The sequence below is a fragment of the Ovis aries genome, chromosome 3, assembly GCF_016772045.2.
Source record: "Ovis aries strain OAR_USU_Benz2616 breed Rambouillet chromosome 3, ARS-UI_Ramb_v3.0, whole genome shotgun sequence".
Lineage (NCBI taxonomy): Eukaryota > Metazoa > Chordata > Mammalia > Artiodactyla > Bovidae > Ovis > Ovis aries.
In genome coordinates this window covers 61,716,187-61,744,015 of record NC_056056.1, presented here as the reverse complement: position 1 = coordinate 61,744,015, position 27,829 = coordinate 61,716,187, and the positions used below count along the sequence as shown (strand labels likewise).

The 27,829-nt window shown below is 40.8% G+C and overlaps 1 protein-coding gene across 1 annotated transcript; it reads right to left on the bottom strand.

Annotated features, from left to right (window-relative positions):
• Window positions 1-145: 145 nt before the first annotated feature.
• On the bottom strand, window positions 146-25,894 carry SLC5A7 (solute carrier family 5 member 7). The gene is made up of 9 exons (XM_004005919.6): window positions 25,680-25,894; window positions 24,231-24,458; window positions 19,940-20,053; window positions 19,049-19,204; window positions 13,300-13,448; window positions 12,363-12,506; window positions 8,990-9,143; window positions 6,835-7,052; window positions 146-4,894 (listed from the first exon to the last, which is right to left on the bottom strand). The coding sequence occupies exons 2-9, from the start codon at window positions 24,406-24,408 to the stop codon at window positions 4,265-4,267; spliced, it is 1,743 nt and encodes a 580-aa protein (XP_004005968.1). The 5' UTR covers window positions 24,409-24,458; window positions 25,680-25,894; the 3' UTR covers window positions 146-4,264.
• Between the last annotated feature and the right edge of the window lie 1,935 nt (window positions 25,895-27,829).

The following is a 27,829-nucleotide window of genomic DNA, read 5'->3' as shown; positions in this document are numbered from 1 at the left end:
CTTTTCTAAGAAAAATAACTCTCATTTGTATTTTGAGCTATGATATCATGTATTGCTCCAAGATTTATGCCTGGTGTTATATTTCCATTTAGTGCTTTCATGTGTTCTGGTAACAAGATGGTTTATTTCAGTTTCAGTGCATAACTGTCTTTTCTTAAAACTTTTTATTTTATATTGGAGTATTGCCAATTGATAGTTTCAGATGAACAGCAAAGGGACTCAGCCATACATATACATATATCCATTCTCCCTCAAACCTTTCTCCCTCCAGGCTGCCACATAACATTGAGCAGAGAACCCTGGGCTATACAGTAGGTCCATATTAAATAGAGCAATATGCACAAGTCAATCCCAAATGTCCTAATTATCCTATCCCCCCATTCTTCCACTCTGGTAACCATGCGTAGGTTCTCTATGTCAATGAGTCTGTTCTGTTTTGTAAATAAGTTCATTTTTATCTTTCTCTTTCTCTGACTTTCTTTACACAGTACAATAATCTCCAGGTCCATCCACGTTGCTGCAAGGAAGCACCCTCTATATTCCTTTTAAAAAGGGCCCCCAAAAGCCAAACCTAGGCGGTAATAGCCTGAATTGCACCAGAACAATTTAATATAATGCCATTACACCTAAAACATTTACAACAGTTGCAAATCTACTTATTTTAAGCACAGTTTATATAATACTTTGACAAACAAAAATATACATTTAGAACTATTATATGTATCTATCTGGTTTGTAGCAAACTTACAATAAATTATACATTATACTAGAGTACATTTTCTTAAAGGCTAAAAAGAAAAAGCCACATTTATGTTTAAAATACAATGCTAGCTCATTATTTTTTTAAAAAAGCTAACAGCCATTACATAAGATTCACTCATTTCAAGCTTACATTCATTTGATATTCACATCAAATTCATTAATTACTTATAAGATTAACAATGAAGTTGGCTTTTAACACTGTTTGGAAGTTTGTTCCTGACATTTCAGTTCAGCTGTGAGCTTGCTATTTTGAAAATTATGTATGAAAAGAAACAAGAAAATGACACAAGAAACATGTTACACTCTTTGAAAAAGTATGAAAATAAAATCTGTGTTTTATTCCTACGCTTTGTCCACAGATATCACCTCCAAAGAGTGATACAGTGGTGTTTGAGATGTTGCTGTTTTATTTTCCTCAAGAAAGGGTCTTTGAAAATTAGGTCCACCAGGGAAAAACAAAAGTTTGCAAAGCTGTGAATGCTTCCCATGATGTCAAGACAGAGCAAGTGATGAGCACAATGCATTGTCTACCACATCTCACAACTTGGTTTCTTCCTTGGAAATTGGGGAGTTTGTGTGTAAATGAGCCTAAATAAAGACATTATAATTGCTGTTTCATTCCTTTGGATACTCAACTTTTTTTGTTCTTTTAAAAGAATCATCTTGCTAATATTTAAGCATTTACAGGTATATTTTACACTAATCTAGTTTTTATGTATATCTGGTTTGAGAGTAGGAAAGAAGTAAGTTAAATAAAAACAGAATATTATTTATTAGCTTAAACTATTTAAGCTTTCCAGTTCTTAACATTTGGGACAAGGTGAAGGCTCTTCCCAGTTGATCTTTCTACTCTTACAAAATGAATGGAATGGGAGAAAATTTCACTATTCGTATTTATTCTTTTTCACTGGATTTAAATATGGTCATTAGACAACTGTTAGCCAACAAAATTGTAAAATATAATATCAGTAGAGACACTACTTCTCTATTTCATGCTACTGTAACATGGATAATGTGTTTTTACGGAAGACTGCTTAAAGGGGTTGAAACAAAAATTTATAGTGATGAAGTGGGTGAAAATAACTATTCACACAGAGTGCTGGAAAGAGGCTCATGTGAAGTATCATACTTGCTAGGAGCTGCAGTTCGTCAGTTAATTACCTTTACATGTCAGAAGTTCCCACCTTTGTAGTTTTTTAAAAAAATATGTGGCCTCTTCCTGGTTCTTCTCTCAACCCATGTACAAGAACTTTGGGACTCCCACACTTACTGGTCCCCAAAATGTGCTTCTTTTCAAGCACTCCACAGAACAGTGGACATAGAGCAGATGCTGAGCAAATAGATAAGTAACAATAATTCTCTTTTCATTTAGGTCATATTTGATGTTTTGTAAAAGTTCTGAATGCAATGTCTTATTCACCATCATGCTTGGATAAATCATTAAAAATATGGGTGAAAGTGAAAGTGTTAATCACTCAGTCATGTCCGATTCTTCGTGACCCCATGGACTAGAAATATGGGAATGACAATTAAAATATGGGAATGACAAGCAAAATTACTTATTTTCATATTCAAGAATTACTCTGTAAATTAAATTCATGTTTAATAACATGGAGAAGGAAATAGCAACCCACTCCAGTATTCCTGCTTGGGAAACCCCATGGATAGAGGAGCCTGGTGGGCTATAGTCCATGGGGTCACAAAGAGTTGGACGTGACTGAATGACTTTCACTTCACTTAATAACAAAAGAGATTATTATTTGTTGCCTTTAGACAATTACAATAAACAAGAAATTCTAGCTTCCTAAACACAACTTCTGGACTTAAAGTTGTGACACTGAATTCACTTCACTTTGTCTATGAATTGCAAAAAAAAAAAAGAAATTTTTTTTAATAATTGTGTTTGAATCACTCAGACTATTTTTCTTTATTGGATCAAATGTTCAAATAACTTTTCAGCTGATTCGTTCATTCTGCTTTCGTAGAAGTAACTCCAGTTATTTCTATTGTGTGACTGGTGGCTAAACATTTAAAATTCTAAAATGGATACAAACCATAACGTATACACATATTTTTTTTAACTCCAGAAAAGGAGTAAAACAATATTCAATGACCAACCTTATGAAAGTTATGTAGATACCAAATGTTAAAATTGATGGCTTCTTTCCTTTAGGATGTATTTTTACTTTCTCCTTTCTTCTGCATTTTAAAATTCACTGTATACCACTTGTAATAGTGATTTGTCTAGTACCTAAGACTGGCTTCTGCAAAAATGTGCTGAAATACATTTTTTTGAAGTAGCTCTCCTGGCACTCATTAACAAACCATCCTCATTAACAAACATTCAAAACTGAGTGGCTTTGCTTTTCCAATTTTACCACTTTCAGTAATGTGGCTTGTCTCTCACTTTGATAGGCCCTGTAGCTATCTCACCTTACAAGTGGCTCAATTTCACTTCTGATACAAATAGACGGTCAAGAGATGACATTTTTGTCATGAAGCAAAATGTTCCAAACCTCAGATGAAGGTAAAATTCACTGTTGTTCCTGGCAATTTCTACTTAATGGCCTTCTTGATTTATCACTGCCAGATTGCCTAATGATCACGGCTTTCTCACTACACATACTTTCCCCAATGCATATGGTAGTCCTATGGTAGTTTTGCTGCTGCTGCTGCTGCTGCTACATTGCATCAGTTGTGTCCGACTCTGTGCAACCCCATAGACGGAAGCCCACCAGGCTCCTCTGTCCGTGGGATTCTCCAGGCAAGAATACTGGAGTGGGTTGCCATTTCCTTCTCCATGGTAGTTTTAGATACATCCAAATGAGCCAGGAATACTCTACCATGATGCACTCTTTCTTACTATTACCTTGCATGTCAAGAAATGCTGCTACACAATATTTTTTTGTTTGCCTTGCCTGTGCTCAGAATAACACACATCACCAGTAAAAGAGAAACAAACTGCATATTCAGCAAATGTTATCTTTAACAGAAAAGAAGAAATTAGTCATCACACCAGAGAAATCAGCTGACAAATTCATTGTACCATCCAGTGGAGTGGCAGGATTTATTCTTATAAGTTCAGTGTGATAGTTAAATCAGACTCTCCGGGCATTCTCCAACAAGGTCAGGATCAAGGCTACTCAAACTCCTTGGCTTTCTCATATCTAAACTTCCTTTTTCCATAATTAAGGTGAACACTCTATTTGGCTTTCTGTTTTTCGAGTGGGATTTTAGTCATGTTCAGATACTTCACAAAACTACCAAGAGTCAAAATTAAATGAAGATGAGACATGTCCGTGAAGGAGAGAGAGCTGCTGCTTCAAGGGTTCTTCCTTCTGACTTGTCTTGGATTTGTGCAAGTTAACTACTCTATGGATTTTTGTCCTCCTCATTGTTATTATTATTTTTTTAAATATACTGTATATGCTGCAAACCAACCTTTCAGGACTAGTCTACTCTAGTGCCTCATCTGAGAAAGCAGAGTTTTATGTAGATGTGGTTACTGTAAATTATCCTCAGTCCCAGAGCCCTCTGGACTTGAATCCATTTCCAGGAGGGCCTCCTGGTGGGTGAAGGTCGAGCTGAGAGTTATGCTCTGCCGTGGCTTCACAGGTGCGAGTTCATCTAGTTTAATGTTTTCATTTCTAACCAGAATCGTCTTGTCCATGTTCTCTTCACTGTGCCTTGCAACAACAGCATCGAATACATCCAGTTTTGGTGGTAAGGTTCCACTTTCAAACAAGTATTTGGCTAGATAGGAGATGCAAATGTTGGATAAAAATGAGGTCACCATGGCGAGGGTTTTAAATGGGAATCTCTGGTTATATATGCCACCTTTATCAATGTAATAGCCAGGGTAAAAGATCAAAGGCTGCAGGTTCAGGTAGGGCTCCCCGCCAGTGACTCGCAGGAAAAGGCCTGAGACGTAACCTGCCGCGGCCCCATACGTGTTGGTACCCTTGATGAAGAGCACGCAGAGCAACTGCGGGAAGATGATGATGTAGACCAGGTCAGAGCTGAGGTACCAGAGCCCATACACCGTCTTCGTCAGCAACGCCATGGTCATTGCAGAAGCTCCAAACACAAATACCGTGATGCGCATGACCCAGACGATCTCCTTGTCGGAAGCCTGTAAGAAATCGCCATCGAGTCAGTTTTTCTCAGAAAGTACGGGCTTCTCCCGGAGGAGAATGAGATGCCTTCCTGTGCTTTAAAGCTGCCCTAAAGAATAACTGGTTCAAATGGCACAGCTTACAGGTAAAACCAACAGTCAGGAACAGAGCAATCTAGGTGGCCTCCATGGTGGACCTGGGGAGGAGTTTCAGTGACGGGTATCGAGGAACCAGAGCGCACCTTTGCGCTGCTCGCTGATTGTCAGAAAGAGACGCAAGATGCTGCAATATGGCAGTGAGGGGGTGTGGCAGAGAGGGGGCTTCCTCTCTCCGTTGAGAATAACCGCCTTATAAAACAAGGGGCACCACTTAGATGCTATGTGGCAATACTTGTAAGACATCGTATAAATATTGTTTTCAAAGAATAGTTTATAAGCTTTTAAAAAATCATGAAACTAAAAAAGTATTATGGGCTTCCCTGGTAGCTCAGTTGGTAAAGAATGTGCCTGCAATGCAGGAGACACTGGTTCCATTCCTGGGGTCGGAAAGATCCGCTGGAGAAGGGATAGGCTACCCACTCCAGTATTCTTGGGCTTCCCTTGTGGCTCAGCTGGTAAAGAATCTGTCTGAAGTGCAGCAGACCTGGGTTCCATCCCTGGGTTGGGAAAATCTCCTGGAGAAAGGAAAGGCTACCCACTCCAGTATTCTGGTCTGGAGAATTTCATGGACTGGATAGTCCATGGGGTCACAACACAGAGTGGGACATGACTGAGGAATTTCAGTTTCACTTTCAAACAAGTATTATACATTGTGTATTTACATGAAGGCTGAGAAAGGAAATTTGAAAATTGAAAAATTAGGAATTGAATGCAGATTAGAACTTAAGCAAAGCATTGCTAATAACAACACAAAGGGGGTACTCTGGAGGATTAATTTCTTATGTATCTCATTTCACTGTTAAGCACAATCTTATTCATCTCCAAGTAAAAAAACATACATAATCAATAAATTGTTGTTTGTGTATTTTATAAAATTTATTTTTCTTGCCTTCATTTTAGAAAGATCATTGTGTTGATAATAAAGATTTTCACACACACACACAAAAGAAGTGAGACCATTGTGTTAACCATGACCTGGAAAACTTATAGAAAGCCAAGCCTGAGTGAGGGAAGAAGGTATAGAGGGCTACAAGCACCTCGGTGAGCATGAGTGTGCTGCTCTATGCCCTCAGAGTCAACAAGGAAAATCAAATTGAGAGGCTATTTCCTGACAAAGGAGGACTTGGGGTTCAAGTGAAGAGCAAAACAAGCATCACAGCGATATCTATGATATAATGACTCACTATGTTCTGCCTACACCAGGGTTTCCTTAGTTTCTTACTGTATTTAAACTTGAAGTTTTTCTAAGATATTTTAAGATATTTTCTAAGATATTTTACTCCTTCATTAGAAAGAGAAGACATTTAAATTATTGCAATATGACTGCACCTCTTGGGAAAAAGTTATACTGATGCGTGTCCCTCAGTATTAGAGTGAATAATAGCATGCATTAAAAACCTTCATGTGTGTATTAGTCACTTAGTTATGTTCGACTCTTTGCCATCCTATGGACTACAGTCACCAGGCTCCTTTATCCATGGACTTCTCCAGGCAAGAATGCTGAAGTGGGTGGCCATTTCCTTCTCCAGAGGATCTGCCCGACCCAGGGATAGAGTCTGGCCTTCTGCATTGCAGGCAGATTCTTTACTGTCTGAGCCACCAGGGAAGCCTTCATATACAACATATATGAAAGACCTTCATAAATAAAGTGCATCATCATTTAACCTTGTGTGCGGAATCAAGGTAGGGTCAGATTTTCACAAAGACTATTAATAATATAGAATAATACCTACACACTAAGTGCAAGGATGAGAACAATAACAACAATGTAATGTTAAAGAAAATATAACTATTCTTACATTTTGTCTGAATGAAAGCTGGTAGATGTTGCGAGCAAACATCGAACTTGCTGACAAGATGGAAGAATCTGCTGAGGACATGACAGCAGCAGAAACGGCTCCAAGACCAAAGTAAGAAATGTACACAGGGCAGAGATACTTGAGGACAATCGGCAAGATCATGTCTGCCTCCTGTTTCTCCCTGGGAGCAAGAGGCCCGTATGCAGTCTGGTTCCAGGCTGTTGACAGAAACAACAAACACAGCCAAAGAGCCATCTATCCATCCATCTGGAGTTCTATTTACTAGGTAGCTTTCGAAATAAATTCAGAAGATATGACCTAGTCTAATCGGTGGGAAATCTAATTAGTCCAGTGGGGTATGTTAGTTTAATTAGGTGGCAAGTCCATGTATTGGTCCAGTGACATTGTCTCCTATATTCTGGTGTCTAATGGGTTTTGGTTACACTTAATCTTATCCACAGGACCTGCACAGGATATGGTGGTGTGAGATTTTTTAATACAAATTTCTCTTCTGCAGTGTTACAATGGTGTTATCTGGTGCAGACTCATTGAAAATAAGTGTTCTCAAGCTGAAGCCTAGAGGATTCCTCCAACCACATGGAGATGTGAGAGAACACATGGTGTTTCACTGCTCAGTTATACACAGAAGTGGATAAAGACAACAGTGGGCCTCTTCTCACCCATTCTCTTCCTGGGTAAAGCCTTGTGGTGGGAGCTTCCTCGGCATTATTTTTCTCTCGAGTAAATTCCTGCTCACAAATGTCTTATTGGTGAGGTGAGCAGTCAAACATGAATTTCACTTATTAGAAATAAACATGAATGGATCAAAGACAGTCCCTTTTTATTGAATAAAAAGTGCAAATATGGGGTTGAAATTTTCAGGAAGTTTTTGGACTCTGTGGTCAAAGAACTTGAAATTTAAGCTTATCTTTGCATATAAATCTTTACTGTTTAGTTATACTAGTATGTAAGAAGAATACAGCAGAAGCTTTAACAGTTGTTTAGTAGAGCTCCTTTTTTATTTGTTGAATGTTAATGTCATGATTATAGGACCATATGGGGTGGTTTTCCTTGGATCCTACCATTTTTCCTTCCCTCATTTTCTATTACAGTTGTTCAAAGCCATGCTTTTATCTGGCCAGTTTTATAGCATTAACTGGAATATTATGGGACCAGAAATAATACCCAAGGGTCAGGAGTAATTAGTAAGTACAACCAAATTAAGGACAAAACTTAAAAAAATGTTCAGAATGGAGGATAAATGGGAGGTAATCATGTCATAAAACTTTTTTTTTTTTTTTACCAATTTTGAGTAAGATATTCTCTAAGTGCCTTAGTGTTTTAGTTTATCTTTACTTACAAACTTATTGATTGATTTCTCCAAGAAAGGAAACTTTTAATTAACAAACTATTGAAAATGTAAACTGAAGCCTCAAGTTCAAAGTGATCTTTATGTGGTTATGGTGATGGCAGGTCAACTTCTGAGTCAGTGGTTCTCTACTTTTTTTTCCCATTAAAAAAAAAAATTGGAGTAAAATTGCTTAACAATGTTGTGTTAGTTTATGCTGCACAACAGCATGAATCAACCCTACGTATATATATATTCCCACCCTCTCTTGAGACTCCCTCTCAAACCACATCCCCCCGCCCCTGCATCCCACTCCCCTAGGTCATCACAGAGCACAGAGCTGAGCTCCTTGTGCTACATAGAAGCTTCCCACTAACTGACTGGTTCTCAGCTTTGACTTAGTTTTAAAAGGGAACTTTTAAAAACACAGATCTCTGGCTCTATCTTAGGTCACTAAAAGAAAATTCCTGTGGTGTAGGATAGAAACGAGTATTTTTTGAGTCCCTCCACCTCCCTGGATGATGACAGTGTGCACGTTGGTTGAGAACCATGGCTGACAAGATCACAGATACACGGTTGATAAATATCCCAACAGTGGGGCTGGGGGCTGCTCACAAATGTCTTATTGGTGAGGTGAGCAGTCAAACAATGTCTGAACTATAAGATGATTTGTTGACGTTTCATATAACAAAGGCAGATACACGATGGGAGTAATGGGGAAAGTGGGGGAGGGAGGGCAGCTGGGTGCTTGCTGGTAACTTGGGTGAAGCCTGAGTGAATCAATCAGCGAAGCTGCCAGAGGTTTACCTGTCGATGCTCCAATGGCTCCAATGAGCACGGCTGGCAGAGCCATCACCAGGCACCCGAAAGCTGCCAGGAAAGACAGCACCTGAGCGTAGGTGGCGGAGGATGAAGACAGGACCCTCTGGAAGTAGGCTTGCCATGGGATTCCACCCAGCATCTGCATGGGAGCCATGGGGACACCGGATGAATGGAGGCAAATAGCATCTATTAGTTGTTTTTATTTTTTTTTTAATTTCCCGTTTTATTTTTATTTATTAATTTTATAAAAAAATTTTTTAAATTGGGGGATAATTGCTTTTCCATGTTGGGCTGGTTTCTGCTCTACAAAAACATGACTTAGCTATATGCATATATATATCTCCTCCCTCCTAAGCCTTCCTCTCCTTGACATCCCACCCCTCTAGGTCATCACAGAGTACAAGGCTGGGCTCCCTGTGCTGTATAGCAGCTCCCCATTAGCAGTCTATTTTACACATGGGAGTGTATAATGCTTATTTGGTATTTTTAAAATGAGATTTTAAAAAAATCATTCAGTAATCATATTTAATAATCACATTCAGTCTTGCTTAAGTATAGCAAGACTCTGAAGTATAGAAAATGGTTTTACATGCCTTTCATCTTCACAGCTGTCATTGTCACAGTTTCAACTGTGCAGATTTCTTCAAGTTCTTTTCTTTCATAATTACCTAGCATAAGATTTTCTTTTCCTTAACTTACCCACTTTAAGCTGTGTTAAAACTGCCCGGAAACCTTCAATTTGTTCTTATCTGGAAGTTCTAACCACCACAAAATTGTCTCAAAAACATTAATATTCTGAAATCATGAAGTTTAATTTGAGTCAAAACAACCCAATGAATATTTCTGGATCCCAGTCACGTGCCAGGCAGTGGAATGGTTTTGGAGCCCAAAGATGAGTGAGAAGTGGTTTCTACTCTTGAGATCCCCGTCCACTGGGAGAACTAGTGCACTGAGGTATTTTCTAATATAGAGAAGATACTAGAATTTCTCTTTATACCCATTTCTACCTTGTACCTAACTGTGAGATTGTTGTTTTATTAAATGATTTACACAATGTGTTGCTGCTGCTAAGTCACTTCAGTCATGTCCGACTCTGTGCGACCCCATAGACAGAAGCCCACCAGGCTCCACCATCCCTGGGATTCTCCAGGCAAGAACAATGGAGTGGAATGCCATTTCCTTCTCCAATGTGTGAAAGTGAAAAGTGAAAGGGAAGTCGTTGCTCAGTTGTGTCCAACTCTTAGCGACCCCATGGACTGCAGCCTACCAGGCTCCTCTATCCATGGGATTTTCCAGGCAAGAGTACTGGAGTGGGGTGCCATTGCTTTCTCCACACAATGTGTGGTAGAGTGCATATAAGCAGTCTGCCTACACTGGGGTTGTGCTTAACATTCTTTTTAAAAAAATTTTTTTTTTTACTTTATTTTTCTTTACAATACTGTGTTGGTTTTGCCATACATCAACATGAATCTGCCACGGGTGTTCATGAGTTCCCCATCCTGAACCCCTCTCCCACCTCCCTCCCCATACCATCTCTCTGGGTCATCCCAGTGCACCAGCCCCAAGCATCCTGTATCCTGCATCGAACCTAGACTGGCGATTTGTTTCTTACATGATATTATACATGTTTCAAAGCCATTCTCCAAAATCATCCCACCCTCTCCCTCTCCCACAGAGTATAGAACAGACTTTTGTGCTTAACATTCTTATTGAGAATATATTATAAAAAATTGGAGACATTGAACTGGAATGTAATTTGTTGATGCTCTAAAGAGGCACCATGGAAGCAATAATGAGAAAGAACTAATCATTTGGTGGGTAACAGAGGGAGGGGGAATGGTGGGAGGAAGACTTCCCTAACCAGGGAAGCCCATGGAAATGATATTCAAGTCAATCCTTGGACATCCAGGGGTGTCAGTGGGTAGAGATGGAGGGAGGAAAGTTCTTAGGAAATAATCCAACATGAAAAAGAAAGAAAGCAAGAGGCAGCCATAAGACCACCGTGTATTTGGTACAAGTAGAGGTCAGGGTGTGTGGGGGTGGCTAGAGAGGAGGCTGGACAATTTTCTAACTGACACAGAGTCAGTGTTCAGTAAATATTTATCATGTGAGTGAGTGAACTGATGAGGGAACTTCCCAGATCACAATGTACTGAAGTTGCTTCTTTGACTGTCTCTCTCATTGGCTCCAAATCCTGGAATATCTGCTTGTTTATCAGTATCTCACATATTGGCTCCAGAACAATTTCCTTCTTATAAAAGCCATACAAGCTCAAAAAGTTGGCTTAAAGCTCAACATTCAGAAAACTAAGATCATGGCATCTGGTCCCATCACTTCATGACAAATAGATGGAGAAACAGTGGAAACAGTGGCTGACTTTATTTTGGGGGGCTCCAAAATCACTGCAGATGGTCATTGCTGCCATGAAATTAAAAGATTCTTATTCCTTGGGAGGAAAGTTATGACCAACCTAGATAGCATATTAAAAAGCAGAGACATTACTTTGTCAGCAAACGTCCATCTAGTCAAGGTTATGGTTTTTCCAGTAGTCATGTATGGATGTGAGAGTTGGGCTATAAAGAAAGCTGAGCACCGAAGAATTGATGCTTTTGATCTGTGGTGTTGGAGAAGACTCTTGAGAGTCCCTTGGACTGCAAGGAGATCCAACCAGTCCATCCTAAAGGAAATCAGTCCTGGGTGTTCATTGGAAGGACTGATGTTGAAGCTGAAACTCCAATATTTTGGCCACCTGATGCAAAGAGCTGACTCATTTGAAAAGACCCTGATGCTGGGAAAGATTGAAGGCAGGAGGAGAAGGGGATGACAGAGGATGAGATGGTTAGATGGCATCACCAACTCAATAGTCATGAATTTGGGTAAACTCCGGGAGTTGGTGATGGACAGGGAGGCCTGGTGTGCTGTGGTTCATGGGGTTGCAAAGAGTTGGACACGACTGAGCAACTGAATGGAACTGAACAAGCTCAAAAGCAAAAATAAACAAAATAAAATAAAACAAGGAGAAATTCTAAAATTCATAATCCCATGCCTCAACTCTGTATGCTTCCAAAACTTTTCCCTTTGTTTTGCAACCTGTAAATCAATCTATCATTAACATCTACCATGTTGATAAGTATTTCATCAATAGTTTCAATGACTGTATGAACTGATATACATAATTTACATACCTATGTCTCTGGACACATAGGTCATCAAGGTTTGTAAGTCAGGTACAGTCTGGCCTCCACTGATGAACAGAAGCTCTGATGGGAAGGTGGAGCAAGGAGTGGGAGCCCGCTCACCAGGGTGTCCAGGGGTGGTGATGAGCACTGAGATGAGGATGGACATGTGTGTCACTTACCAACAACAAAAAGCTGTCAAGCCATGTGTAGATTTCAAATGGCTCGATGGTCCCCAGCCAAGGCTTCTGGTACTTGGTATGCAGGGCAGTGAAGCCAATGTCAGCAACTGCAGAATTGGACAACGCGAACGGCACGCTGATCCACTGTAACCAGAGTTCGTGAAAGCATTAGTGTGGCTATCTGGGACATGCAAGATTTCATCTATTAGTTTGTTTTTTTTTTTTTTCTCATAGATGGCACAGCTTGGTCATTCCTCTTATTCAGGGGAGGACCTGGAAGCATGTTCTCTGTGGACACTGAGGAACACTGATTTAGAAAAGTTAGAGTAACATGTTGTCAGCTTCTGAGCTAATTATGTCATATCACATTGACTGCAAAACCTTCAGGAAGAAAACACTGAATTCGAAAACTTTATATATGTTTATACAAAACATGTATTTTCTTAGAATTAGAAGATATCCATTCCTTAAAGTGACTGGGAAGATTTGACTGAAAATAATTTCTATACCCTAGGAGCAGTTTCATGGCATAACTAAAACTAATGTATGGAAAGGTTAAGAGACAAACACAGATCAGGGTCAAGGTTTAAATTTTAACTCTGACAGAAGTCCTTGAAGGAAGATCACACATGTTTCTATCAAATGTAGGCATGAAGGAAAGGAGCCCCCAGACCTTCCTAAGAGCTAACTGAGGGCACTTTTCTGTCAAAATCTCACAATGTGATTAGAGTTTTTCATCCAAGTAATCCATAGAGAAAAGCAAAATTTCCAATACTGTATGACTTACTGTGTGTTAGCCATGGTGGGGAAATAGGACTTCTATTAGTTTCTGCTGAGTTGGTATGAAATACCATGTCATCTCTTACAAAAGGAGAAATGAAGGAAGAAGGGAGGGAGGATGAAAGGAAGAAGGAACTCTGTGAATGGTTCTACTCACCAGGCCCACGAAAATGCAAAAGAGCTGAACGACATCCGTGTAGGCCACAGAGTAAAGCCCGCCCACCAGGGTGTACAGGGTGGCGATGAGCGCAGAGACGATGACAGACATGTGCACACTGGCCCTGATGATCACGCTGATGGTGGCTCCTGCAGAGATGGGATGGGAACAGCCCAGCTGAAGTTCCACAGCCCAGCTCTTCCTTCTCAGTAACCTGAGTGTGCCTGTGCACATCTGTGTTTATATACACATACACACATACATTCTAAACTGTTCTTTCTTTCTGAAATTAGTGCTCTGCTCACTTATTTATGAGGAAACCTGAAACTCATGACTTGATTACAGAATTCCATGACATAAACTGAACTGAACAGTACTATGAGGCCCTGCAATCGTTCCACCGGCTGCCTGAAATTCTGACTTTATTGAACACATGCAGTGTATTTACTCACATCCATGAGAAAAACAAGCCTTTATGATGAGCATAACCACCCAGCTTCTCATTTTACAGTTAGCATTGATGTGCTCTTTTGCATTAACTCTGACCTCTGTCAGCTTTTATTAGATGACACATGGTCTAAGGTACCAGGGTTTGAAATAAATTCATAGGAGAAAATAATAAAATTGGTAATAAAATTGCACTTTCCAACTTTTTCAAATTTATGAAAGATTACTTTTATTCATTTCCTGCAGCATTCCAATCTTGTTCCTAGGATACAAATGTACTGCAGAGTCATAGATTTAGCATCATTTTTAAGGGTTTTTATATTCCCTTAAAATTTTTTTTTATTGGAGTATAGTTGCTTTACAATTTTGTGTTAGTTTCTGCTCTGCAGCAAAGTGAATCAGCTATGCATATACAAATATCCCCTCTTTTTGGATTGCCTTCCCATTTAGGTCACCACAGAGCAAGAAGTAGAGTTCCCTGTGCTCTGTAGTAGGTTCTTATTGGCTACCCAGGCTGGACACTATAAACTCCTAGAGGAAAATATAAGCAGAACACTCTCTGGCATAAATTGCAGCAAGATCCTTTGGACTCACCTCCTAAAGTAATGAAAATAAGAACAAAAATAAATAAATGGGATCTATTGAACTTAAAAGTCTTTGCACAGAAAAGGAAACCACAAACAAGACAACCCCAGAATGGGAGAAAATATTTGAAAACAAAGCAACTGACAGTGGATTAATATCCAAAATATACAAACAGCTCATGCAGCTCAGTATCAGCAAGCGTCATACTTTACAGTGATCTCCATCACTATAGATTCATCAAAATTGTAAACCCGCTTTAGAAATCAATCTATTTGAAGAAAGCTGAGCGCCAAAGAATTGATGCTTTTGAACTGTGGTGTTGGAGAAGACTCTTGAGAGTCCCTTGGACTGCAAGGAGATCCAACCAGTCCATTCTAAAGGAGATCAGTCCTGGGTGTTCTTTGGAAGGAATGATGCTAAAGCTGAAACTCCAGTACTTTGGCCACCTCATGCGAAGAGTTGACTCATTGGAAAAGACTCTGATGCTGGGAGGGATTGGGGGCAGGAGGAGAAGGGGACGACAGAGGATGAGATGGCTGGATGGCATCACTGACTCGATGGATGTGAGTCTGAGTGAACTCCGGGAGTTGGTGATGGACAGGGAGGCCTGGCATGCTGCAATTTATGGGGTCGCAAAGAGTCGGACACGGCTGAGCGACTGAACTGAACTGAACTGATGCTTTTCTAACTTCATGATTTTGTTTATTGTGTTTACTGATGTCTACATTTCTAATAGAATATTAATATCATGGTATGGATAGCTGGACCACTGTGGAGTTTTGCGCTGCCAGTTCAGCTTTCACTTGTTGTTCTACACACCCCTTTCCTGTTGTTCTCAAGAGTGGTATAGTTTATATCTTGTATTATTAAATGTAGCAGTGATATTCCTCTCACACTAATGTACATGCAACACACTGTGATTTTTTTGAGTCATTAACTGCAATCTTACATTCTATCCTCACTTCTCAATTGCATGCTAATAGCATATGCAGCCCATCTGAGATGAAAATCCATTATCTATAGATATCTCAATATCTAATGAGATATTTTGATCTGAGATAACAATGCAAAATATATTTCAAAAGAATTTTCTTCTTAGTGCTTTGGTTTAGTGAAAGTGTAAGTCACTCAGTCATGTCCGACTCTTTGCGACCCCATGGACTATACAGTCCATGGAATTCTCTAGGCCAGAATACTGTAGTGGGTAACCTTTCCCTTCTCCATGGGATCTTCCCAAACCAGGAATCGAACTCAGGTCTCCTGCATTTGCAGGTGGATTCTTTACCAGCTGAGCCACAAGGGAAGCCCATGGTTTGGTATCAAATTTAAATTACTTTCTTTAGTAAAAACCAATTGAGAAAAGGAAAATCTTAGATAAGAATTGGGAGCAAAAGACAAAGGAAAGTTGGTTATTTACAAGTGACTTTGGACAACCGACTTATTGTTGTATGGATATTTAACAAGTTATTTTCTTTTTTCTCCTGAGACTATTCACTTCATGTCGAAACTTTAGTTGCAATTCTTTCCCATTCACCTTTGGTCTAGCTTTCTACTGTAATAACAATATTTTAAAGTTACATCCCATGAATTATGAAAAGTTCAATTATTACTCTACTTCTTTTGAATACTGTTTAATTTTCCACCCTCTGGTGCAATTTCTATTAATCCTACACCTTCAAAGGTAGAGAGGCTGCATGTTACAGAAGAAAGATTACTCGATGAGGAGCCTTAAGATGTAGAGTTTAGTGTGTGGTGGCTCAGATGGTAAAAGCGTCTGCCTGCAATGCGGGAGACCCAGGTTCGATCCCTGGGTCAGAAAGATCCCCTGGAGAAGGATATGGCAACCCACTCCAGTATTCTCATCTGGAGAATCCCATGGATGGAGGAGCCTGGTGGGCTACAGTCCATGGGGTTACACAGTGTCAGACACGCCTGAGCGGCTTCACTTTATACAATAAAGCATTTGACTGATCTTAGTCCTTGGTTCTGGAGAAGGCAATGGCAACCACTCCAGTATTCTCACCTGGAAAGTCCCATGGATGGAGGAGCCTGGTGGGCTGCAGTCCATGGGGTTGCACAGAGTTGGACATGACTAAGCGGCTTCACTTTCAGTTCTCACTTTCAAGTCACTTCAGTCATGTCCAACTCTTTGAGACCCCATAGACTGTAGCCCGCCAGGCTTCCCTGTCCAGGGGGTTCTGCAGGCAAGAACACTGGAGTGGGTTGCCATTCTAGTAAAAGCTGTCATTTGGCAATAACTCAGCGGCTTTAAAGAAGCCACCAACTTTCATTTCACTATTAAGCTTGTAATGAATTTTTTTCTCTAAAATATTTTCTAAATCATTCCATCATTTATAGTGAGTAAAACCAAACCTAGACTTCCAGAGCTGCTGTGAAATATTAATTTACTCATGCAGCCAGAAAAATAAATATACTGCAAATAAAGTTATAAAAATTCTCTGGATTTGATCTGTTATGTAAATACACATTTAAGAAGTTGTAAGGATGTTGTCTATATATATCGAGAAGACAGTTTGAGATACTCCTAAATTTTGCAGGTGAGCTATGCACATTCATAGTAAAGTGGTAAAATATCTTGTCCCAAGCTATTTCTAATAAACACTAATTTTGAAGTATATCCAACTATTATTTTTGAAGAAAACATAGCTGTTAGATTGAAATACACATTTTTTAAACTAGAGCATGTATTTCAAGAATAGCAGTCATGTTTTCATAAATATTCTTTGATACATGTGTATGTAAAGAGAGAGACATTAACATATTTTACATGTATGTTGACATACACACAAATGTAGACACATATTTACTAAAATAACTCTTTGCACCAAAGTTCAGAGTTTAGCTATTATGATTTGTATTTCCAAAGTACTTTAGAAATAATAGGTTTTCATTCTATCCTCGCTTTAGGGCTCTTGTTACATGAATTGATCCTTATTCAGCGACAGTGAACATTTTGTATTCTGTTAGATATTCAGCCCACTCCTTTTTTGATATCTCAGCAGGCAGTTTGTTCTTAAAACCAAAATTTTCTGGCTTTGAAACCAATGACAAATAAACTACCATTGCTACTGAGAACAAGGTGGGAAGGGAGCTGTGTGTTTATGTAAAATTTCATTAGGATACGACAGGGGTGGTTGTGGAGCATGACCACTCAGTGCCAGGAAAGTGCAATATTTTCACTGAATTATTTCAGTAAAAATCATTTACCTATTAAATTCACTTCTTTTCTACATTAAGTCATTCCTTCATCTGACAGTTGGAGACCAACAAAATCAGATACAGCTATATAGGAGTCTAGAGAGAAAGAAGTGAAGAGTGGTGTAAAATATTATCTGATGTTACAGAGACCAAATCTGATGACAACCCCTAAACCTGAAGAGTAGCCTGCAGTCTAATGCATAACACAGGAGATTTGTGTCATCTGACTTTTCTTTGGGCCACTTAAAGCCTGACTGAAGATGTAAGCCCATTGCTTCCATTTGGAAGAGGAGATGGAGATGACAGTGTCCTGGATGTCACGCAAAGACACAGCTCCTAGAGGAAGGACAAGGAAGGCCCAACAATGTGAGTCTTCAGGAAGGAACTCAACATTCAGTGGGACGACTTAGACTTATTCTGGATGAAAAAGGAGGGGACTGAGCCTGAAGCTCGCCCGCAATCCCACTGAACTCTCTCACTTCCTAGGTTTTATGAGTAGGCTGAGAACTCAAGGACAGGTTGTCCTTAGCATGGATGGATCTTGGAAGTAAGTTAGACCCCAAAGACCCTAAGTGCATTTTTCAAATCCCTGAATATGTCTACACTCCAACACTCTGGATGAAATGGGATTCATTGAGAAAGGAAAGACTGTTGTTTTCCTTTTTCTCCTTTGAAGAAAGTGTAGCTATGGGTGATTAGTTCATTCATTCATGTGTGATGGGACAATAAGAGTTAATAAGATACAGGCTCTGCCTTCAAGAAATTCATAATTCCTTTTGTGACTATTTGGAACCTGAGAAATAGATAAATAGCCATGTAAATACAAAGTAATAAATCCAGTGAAAACAAAATTTCTGGTTCCTACAGAATGCCAGAGGAAAGGCATCTGGCAAGTTCAGGATGACTGCCTGGAGGAGGTGCCATCTGTAGAAGATTTGAAGGCTCTTCCTGGTTGGTTTGAATGGAAAGTGGGGGCTGTGCATCCTAAGGAGGGGTCACTGGGCTTGTGAAGTTCTGGAGGAAGGGAGAAGGAAGAGTCCAAAAGAAGCTCTTCCAGCCCAGTTTAAAGGTTGGTTTTAAGCAGTAAAGGGGTGTGATCAGATTCAATCTAATCTACTGTGTGAAGATCATGGGAGAAGGGTGGCCTTGTAAGCATCAGGGTGGTGGTGTTAATCTAGGTAAGCGAGGTTGGGGCTTGTGGCTGAAGATAGTAAAGCTGTGTATCTAATGCTTGTTCAACCGGTGTGTGTGTGTGTGTGCTAAGTCACTTTAATTGTGTTTAACTCTTTGCAACCCTATGGACTATAGCCCACCAGACTCCTCTGTGCATGGGATTTTCCAGGCAAGAATACTAGAGTGGGTTGCCATTTCCTCCTTCAAGGCATCTTCCTGACCCAGGGATCGAACCCATATCTCCTTCATTGGCAGGTTGGTTCTCTACCACTAGCACCACCTGGGAAGCTCCCTGCATGTAGAAGGATGTTTCGTTGGTTCTCACCTAAGGCTGAGAAGATGGCTGCTGCCCAGAACATCTCTCCCATCAGCGCAGGGATGAACAGCAGCCCACCCATGCGCTTCCCATAGATCTGCTGGAAGGGGTCTAGCATGGTCACGTAGCCCTTGGAACGCATGGGTTTTGCGAAGAACAGACCACCTAAAGGAAATTCAAACAAGAGTTAAAGAGAAAATTGAAAATCTGCAATATAAAAGTCTTTGCTAACCTTTTACTGTGTATAATTTCTCAAAGGAAATGAATTTTTTAGAATACTTCTATGTGTTGAGGAATCAATCTGCAAAATCCTGTGAGTACAGGACCAAGAAATATTTAGCAATAAAGTGAAAATTCCTTAACAACGACTGTTGTAGGCATCCAAGGCTGTACATAGCACGGACAAATCACGTGGGCTGAAAAACGTGGACCAGCTCAGCACTCCCTTAAATGTCTATGCACCTTATTTGATTAAGCACAAGATCCAACAAAAGTATTCTAAGAGCAAAATAAAAAAGAAACAATAGGAACTGTGTTAAATAATATTCTTGATCTTTTATTAGTTTGATTTAAAACAAGATATTCAGGTACAATTCAAATTGACTCATTTTTAATGACATGTCCGCACTATTTTGGAAATAAAAAACATCATTACACTAAGAAATTCACTGTGATGATTGCAAAATGATTAAGGGAATTTTTTCTACATATTCCATAATCAAGAGATCCAGTCAGCTACACATTCGTGTTACCACTTTCTGGTAACAGTGACTTCGGTGGGATTTCTGGTGGCATTTCCCACAATAGTTATGCTGTTTGACTTATTCTTTTGGTTGCTATTTACACTCCTAATCTTTATGCTTTATGGACTGAATCACTCAGGTATAAAGCTTTTCTTACCTAAAATCAGACTAAGAGAATATCCAATGGGTGCCTGAGCCCACGCCAAGCCGTAATCTGGAACATACACGGCCTCGGCTGTCCCGTTGATGTAGCCTCCTCCAACCCAGGTGGCTGAAACAGGATGAGAAGCGAAGGGGAGATGTGTCATGCCTGTGGTCTCCACAGGGCGCCCCTGAGCCCCAAGAGGCCTGTGGGACTGCCCCCAGAGACATGACTGGTCTGGGTGGAAGTGATTGAAAAGTGAAAATTGCACTTTGGATTTCTAAGACTCATCATGGAAAAATAAGTGTTAAGACTTCTCAATCTTTTTTGTACTGGTTACACAACAAAATTAAAACATTCTCAACATACTGAGTTAAATAATTCTATTATTTACATTAATTCACCTATTTTTTTGTGCTTTTTAAAAAGTGATATGTAGAAAATTGAAGGTTACATTTGTGGCTTACATCATATTTCCACTGAACAGTGTTGCCCTGGATATTTTCTAAATCCACCGAGTCATGAACATTTTGAAATGATATTATAATATCACAATGTCTGAGATCATATGTGATATATTTCACGACTGCTTCCATTCTTAATAATGCTACAACTCTCCCCCTAGCTTCCATAACATGGAGTCAAGTGTCTTGATTTCAAGGGCCTTTTATTTTAATTGTATTGATCTTTCCTCATTGATCATGAATATTGTCTTCAAGGAGTGAAGTGTGTGTGTGTGTGTGTGCACGTCTGCATGTGTGGTTGTGGGTGTGGGTGCTTTCCTTTAATAGAGTCACTTCATAAACATGCTGGGTGCATAGGGTTTTGGCAAATCTATTCTAAACGGTAATGTATTTGTACTTACTACCTTACTTTGTTAAGGAAGTGGAGGGAGGAGGGTGCCAGGTGATGTAATTGAGCTTAAATTGCTTTTTCCTTCTCTGTCTCCCTAAGGACCTGACCTACACTTAGGGCTTGGGTCAGCCTTCAGGACAATTAAAATGTTGACTGCATGCTCATTTGCAAGTCTTTGTTCTAATCTGGGTCTTTCAGGCAGACATTTGATATTTCATAAAGAATAATAAGAACTATGTCTTCTTCAGATATTATTTAATAACATTTTTGTAGCATAACAGCTGAAGGAGGGAGGCCGTAGAATCAAAGAAAACATGTTTTGATTAAACAACTTTGGGTCCAGAATGATCTATAAACTCTATCATTTTCTCTGAGAAGAACTGCAGTAGTTGATTTTTGCTGAAATGCTAAAGTTAATGGAACATTCTAATCTTGGCAGTTTATACCCTTTGAAGAGTATTGTCAAACTATTTACAGTAATCCCTAGGTATAATTGCTGTGAAATTATGAGGAATAGAGGCTGGCATGAAGCTTACTAAATATGAGAGTGAATTCTGGACTGCAATGGGGAATAAAATTTGACTCTGAAAAATTCTCTGAAATTTCACAGTTAGAATGTTCATAAAACAAATAATTTGTTTATGAAACTGCCAAAGACAAGTGTCTCTTGCCAAAATTTATCTGGCATTTAATCCAAACCCAAAGCAAAGGAGAGAGAGCCTTCAGTGGTTGATACAATTTTTAAAAGGTCAACATGAAAAGACCTTCCTGCAAAGGAACTTTACATACACAAATGGAGAGTTTATACACAAAATCCTCAAGTGGACAAATGATATTTAGCAGTCACCTCATCTTCACAGCAGCTTTTCCATGGTGTTGATCAATAACAAATGCTATGATATGCTTTTCTTATCCTAAACCTGGTGAAATTTTAAAGACTTTCCTTCCCAACCCCCCAACAAAGGGCAAGTATCCAGGACCTAGAGCAATGACTTCTCACAGCACAGCCCCTGAGACCTCACCTTCCTGTCAGGTATTTGCGACTCCTCACACCACACAAGAAATGTTTTGCCACGTTAAGTAAATGCCTATTGGTCTTATTAGTGATCTTATTGGGTCTTACTAGCACAACATTTATTAGTGATCATTTTTCATTGTGTAGGTCTCCTCTCCATTTCCAGAAAGAGAACTCGTACTTGAGTTAAAATATCATTATTACAAACTATAGTATTAAAATATTATAATATAGACAGGCAGACTTGGGTACTTTTTGTAATTAAAGTCCCTCTATTGTTATCAATATGGTCATTTGCATGTTCATATATTTTCACATCAGATTCTTGAGAATAAGGATTCTTCTAAATCATATGCATTTTTATTTTCAATTTTTATTCCTTATCAAATAACACAATCAATGAATCTGACAAGTTTAGATAATATGGTTCAGATTTTAATTGAACTATGATATTGATCAAGGGTCTGTTTGGTTCTGAGAAAAAATCTTTAAAAGCTAAGTTTAAGCAGGACATGTTATAAGAAATATCACAATTCAAATTTTTTCAATATAGTTTAATAGCCTATTAGATTAAAATCACCCTAAATGATAAAAGAGCAAATTCTGAGATATTATCTTTATGAACATAATTAATGTATTATTTAATTAGAGTAATAGAAAGCTACTATAATTTATGATTAATAAAATACTTTAGTATGCAACAGTTCATTTATTCTTTACAAACATTTGAGTGAAATCAACAACTGTCATTTTATTTTGCTTTTCTTCTTATTTTCTTTGTCAAAAGAGAAATCTGAGGGAGATATAATTACAATGCTTTAATTCACTTCAGATAACAGTATCCCTTGTGGGTCTTTAGAGGAAAGGAGAGATATTTGTGCTCTAATGAAAACTGAAGATGAAGATACAAAGGTGCCTGTATTATTCATCAATAGCTGGATAATAAGAAAAAAAAAAAACAAGAAAATCTGCACCAACGTTTCAGTAAACATCTGTAGGTGATAGGTAAGTGGGTGATTCTTATTCTTCATGTTTTTGTATTTTTTTCTGGTTTTATTTATTATGCATCATAGAAAATATTCTGTAAAATACATTTTTTTCTGTATGTGTGTTTATGTAGAAAAAATGAGAAACAGAGGGTAAAAGAGAGCTCTTTTCACCTTGGGTACCTTTATGGAGAAGTAGGGAGAGGCTGGGTGTGGTTCACTGTGTGGCTGCCAGACTTGGCTCTGGTCCTTACTAACCACACAAGTCTGGGTCCTGACGTAGCCTGGAGCCCTTTCGAGTGCTGTTATGAAGATCGAACAAAACCATGTATGGTTGGCAAAGAGTTAAACAAACAAAATGTGAATATCTGAGAGGCAGAATCGATCATCAATAAATTATTCTACGACACTGTAAGTTTCAAATGGCCAAACAGGGATGTAGTCTGCCCAGACTGGTTTGGAAAACTTTTTGAAATACAGGGTTAATGGTTTTTAACTAGCACTTTGGGACTGAAATTTGGTATCATTCTTATATGGTTTCCAGTGGGATATTTCTCCACTGGGCACTCATAGTAATCCTGTTGGTATGGATTATATTGATAATATTTAAAAACCTAATACAACTCTAAAGTGAAATGTGTGATGTTAGTGAATATGCATCAAGTGACAGTATGGATATAATTTTAAATTGTTGTTTTTCAGTATTATTTGAAGATATTAACAACCAAGAAGAATAGAAAAGAAAAACAAGCCACCACTTAATCAGAACCACCTTTGGGCAAAGGAGGAGAGACCCTGGGGGCTTCTGGCATGGAGGGGTTTGAATGGGTGATAGCTGCAGTTGGTGGCTGAAGGATTCTTACTAAGACACACCCTGGTGTTTCCCTTTTGTATTAGTATTCCTGAAACCTTTTCCTCAGAACCGGGGATTCATAACACGTGATTGTCTTCCTGTGAGTAAAATTACTTCACTACATGGAAGAATAAGGTTTCAAGACAGGACATCAATCAATTTGGAATTGGGCTGCCCCCAGATTGACTTATTTAGGTTTAAAACCATCACTGGTTAGTGTTCATCAACTAGTTAGCATTCATTAAGACAGCTCAGTCACAACTTGATGCCTGTAGTAAGGAGTAAAAGGAGATGCTGCCTGCATCACATCGGTGAACAGAAACACAGCTTGTGAGACTCAGGCATTTCTGCACGTTCCCCCACCTGTTTGTTTTCACTGCTTCCGCCCGCAGCAGCCCAGAGCCCAGATTTCTCTCACTGATGTTCTGTCCAGTAACTGCTAACACCATTTGGTCCAGTGCTACTGGGTTGAAAATATTTGAAAAGTATATAGGTAGTGAACACAGAGACTTCCTCAAGGACAAGGAACAAGGTTTGCTTTCTTCCCCTGAAGAGCGATGGCAGGGATGGCACAAAGGTGGGTGTGAGGGGACCCACCTGTCATGGTGAATCCACCCACCAGCAGCCCGATGTCGCGGCCGCCTACGATGATGGCCTCGCTACGCTCCTCCGCACTGCCACTGTTCTTGGTCCTCCAGGCGGCCCAGATGCCAACCAGCAAGATGAGAATGTAGAACACCACGATGGCTACCAGCCCTTCCACCTGGAAATCCATTGTCACTGAGGGCTTTGGGCTCTGCTGCGGCAGCTACTTCATTAAGACTTCTGCGAAAACACAGATGCCTTACAAGCCAGCCAAGCAAATACCACCTGGCTCCTGAGCGGTGGCCACTTAAAGAAGAAGTGCATTGAAATCCCAAGTTCACCTGTGGCTGCCAACAAGCCTCCATTCCATCACTCTATTTCTGTTCAACAACTGAACCTTGTCTTGGGTTTGCAAGAAACAGAGAAAATGCGGGTTTTGCTGTTTAAGGAATGTGCTTATTTTGTATTAAATTTTTGCAATGTAAAATTAACTGTGTCATGTTTTAACCCAGTTACTCGGGCAAGAAGTCACTCACAATCAGCAAGTCTGTACTTACTTTGGAACCACCGTACTATTCGAGTACTATTCGATCCAGAAGTGTTCAGCAGTGTAGATGCATTGTAAAGGATCACTCTGAGAACCTATGCATAATCATTCATTCATTCAATCATCATCCCATCCCTCCTTTCAAACATCTTCAGGGAGTGGTTCCAAAATTAACCCAAATATCTGGGGAAAAAATTTAGGAAGATCAACTTCAAAACAACATGGGCCTCCAATTTTCAACAAGTGCGGGAGGATTAAGTTACGGCAGCCATTAAACTGTTGTGCTATTTAGAGGGTCTCCCTCCGTCGACCCTCCCCACCCAGTGTCTTCCCTCTCTCCCCTGCTCCCTCAATGGCACACACAGGGAAACGACTTAAAAATACAGAAATGCCTGAAACAAAGCGGAGCGTCACACGCACTAAAAGCAAGACCCTTGGAAGAGACACGTCAAATTCTAATGCCTTTAATTTCTAGAATTCTTGTTCTCTCGTATCTTCCTCTCGTGCCCGTGGCTATCCATTCTCCTCAATTGGCACAGACAAGTTTTTGGGCAAGCCAGACCTCCGTGCATGCAGATGGGCGACAGATCTTGGGCCAAAGAACCAGGCTCCGTCCCTTGGGCTCAGAGAAGTCAAAAGGAGCGCGAGTGGCGAGTGAGGGGTGAGCTTTGCCTTTGCAGCCTTATCACCCCGTGTTCCCCTCCCTACCTGCAGGTCTCCCCCCATCCTGCTCCGAGCGGATCCTTCTGCGCCCCAGGGTCCCTCCTGCGTCCGCGGCGTCGCCGGGGCCCCCACTGCACCCCAACTTCACAGCTGCTCGCACCCAAGGACCCAGGCTGCGAGACCCGACCGGCCAGGCGTCCCCGCGGGAGGCACAGAGCCGCGTCGGAGGGGTGGCCCCGACGCGCTCCTACCTGGAGTGGCCGCCGCGCGGGGAAGCGCTCCGCGGGTCCAGGCTCCTCTCTGCCGAGACTGCACGGGACACTGGCGTGTGGTCGGGTCGCAGGGCGGCAGGCCAGGAGGGTCCCGCTTCCGAAGCTCCGCACCCCGAGTTTCCAGAACCGCTGCGCGCGCGAAGTTGACAGGTGTGGGCGCGGCTCGGGGCGCTCGGCGCGGCCAAGAGGCGATCGATCCAGTATTGGCCACAGTCCCCTTTATAAGGGCGGCCGGTCGTCAGAGCCGGGGAGGCGGACGTCAGAGCAAAGTGCCCCGCGAGCCGGCGGGCGTGGGGCGCAGGGGACGCGCCGGAGCCGCGGGCCGGGCTGCGCTCTGGGCGCGGGGCCAGCGCCACCGCGGGGTCCCGGCCTGACGACGCGGGCGAGGCGCGGCCACTCCCGCTCCCTCCTCCAGGAAGCGGGGCTCGATTCCCCGGAGTCATTGCCAATTCCTACTTTCCACGACTCTGGTTGGAAGCTGGGAATGGGGAGATGGGGAGGGTCTCAAGAAATTGTTTTCAGGTGGAGTCTCTGGAGGTCCGGCAGAGGGGAGGGGTCTAGGGAGTCTCGCCTCCCCCAGACTTTGGTTTCTTGAGGCGCCACTCGCTCGTGCGTGAGGACCCCTCCCCGGGCCCCGGTGGAGGCTGATCCTGGCTTCTCTGTGATGGGTTCTTTGAAGAAGACATCTCACAAAGGTTTCAGAGTCAGTTTTAAGTCCATACCCTTTCTACCCTTTGGAGTGGTCTGAAACAATGGGGGTGTAATGCCAGCCAGCCAAGGTTGAGCTGAACAGGTTGCTTGCCCACCAATGTACGTTTTCCAGTGCTGTAAAATTTTGCTGCTGCTGCTGCTGCTATATCTACACCTAGACATCTATATCTGACACCTAGATTATATATCCATGGGTATAGTTGCATGTCTATAGCTGTATTTACATCTAGCTGTATTTCTGCATCTATGGAGATAGATCTAGATAGATCTCTAGATAAATCTATCTCTCTAGATAAGATCTCTATCTATGGAGATAGATATAGATAACTGTGTATTTCTGTAAGTGTGTGAGTATAGGGGAGAGAGCAGAGAGAGGGGAGACACACAGAGAGAAAGACAGCCTCTCTGGCTACTCTCTCACTCAGCTCCGTATTCCACCAGCCATGTCACTGAATTAAGCAGTGAAATATGAAAATCTAATAATTAATGGAATAAGTAATAATGTTAACAACTGTCCACCTCTCTTGATGCAAAATTTTAGCGCATCCCCCTTTTTTGTACACTGGATTTGGAAATGAACTTTCACATTCCCATCACTACTGCATTTCTTTGTTCTCTATAAACAATGATAGCATCCAACCACCTTGTTTGAGATAAAGCCTGGGGAGGTCAAACTCTTCAGATAGAGAAGGACCTGTGAGTACAGTTATCTTGTCTGATTTGTATGATTAAGTCACAGCTTTCCTGGAAAATGATTGCATAGCCTGTCAATATGACTCCATTTTTAAACAGGTAAGGGTTATGAATTTAAGCAATTTTAAGAAACTCATGGAGGGAAGACAGAGATGAGATTTCATATAATTACTGAAATGCTCTTAGCAGAGATTCATTCATTCATTCATTTTGTTTTTGACAGTTATAACTCAATATCTGCTTCTGGGCTTTGGCCACAGGTTAACGTCTTCCATACCAGAATGTACTTCAGGTGATGATGGCGGAAAGCACGTGACTGTAGCAGTATAGCAGGACAGGTATGGATAGCGGCTGTGTGTGAATTAGTGTCCATGGCTAAAGTCAGTCTCAGATCCAAGGAGGGATGAAAGAAGAGGCTGTCCTCAAAGAAACATCACCAGGGCTTAAGGGACAAGCGTCGGAATGCAGCCAGGGCGAGAGCTCTCCTTGGGGCCCACCTAATCCACTTTAAGATGTGGGACTTGCCAGACTCCAGACTTGGAGCCAGATCTGGGAGGTACAACGACCTTGAAGATGGCCAGACAGATTCTGGCCTGGCAGAGGAGCTGTCTGTCCTTCATGACGAAGAATGCCAGCTGAAAATAACAACCGCTGACGTGTTGAGTCCACTTCTGGGGAGACATTTGCTCATCTGCCGGGTCCTTGGAGCACCAGTGTCTGACCCC

What these genes read in the sequence shown, in the direction of transcription:
- SLC5A7 (XM_004005919.6), bottom strand. Translation starts at nt 24,408, where the DNA reads ATGGATTTCCAGGTGGAAGGGCTGGTAGCCATCGTGGTGTTCTACATT. An exon ending in GGGTGGATTCACCATGACAG is followed by an intron (nt 20,054 to 24,230) that starts GTGGGTCCCCTC and finishes ATCCTGTTTCAG; the next exon opens with CCACCTGGGTTGGAGGAGGC. An exon ending in AGCTTTCATTCAGACAAAAT is followed by an intron (nt 4,895 to 6,834) that starts GTAAGAATAGTT and finishes GATTTCTTACAG; the next exon opens with GCTTCCGACAAGGAGATCGT.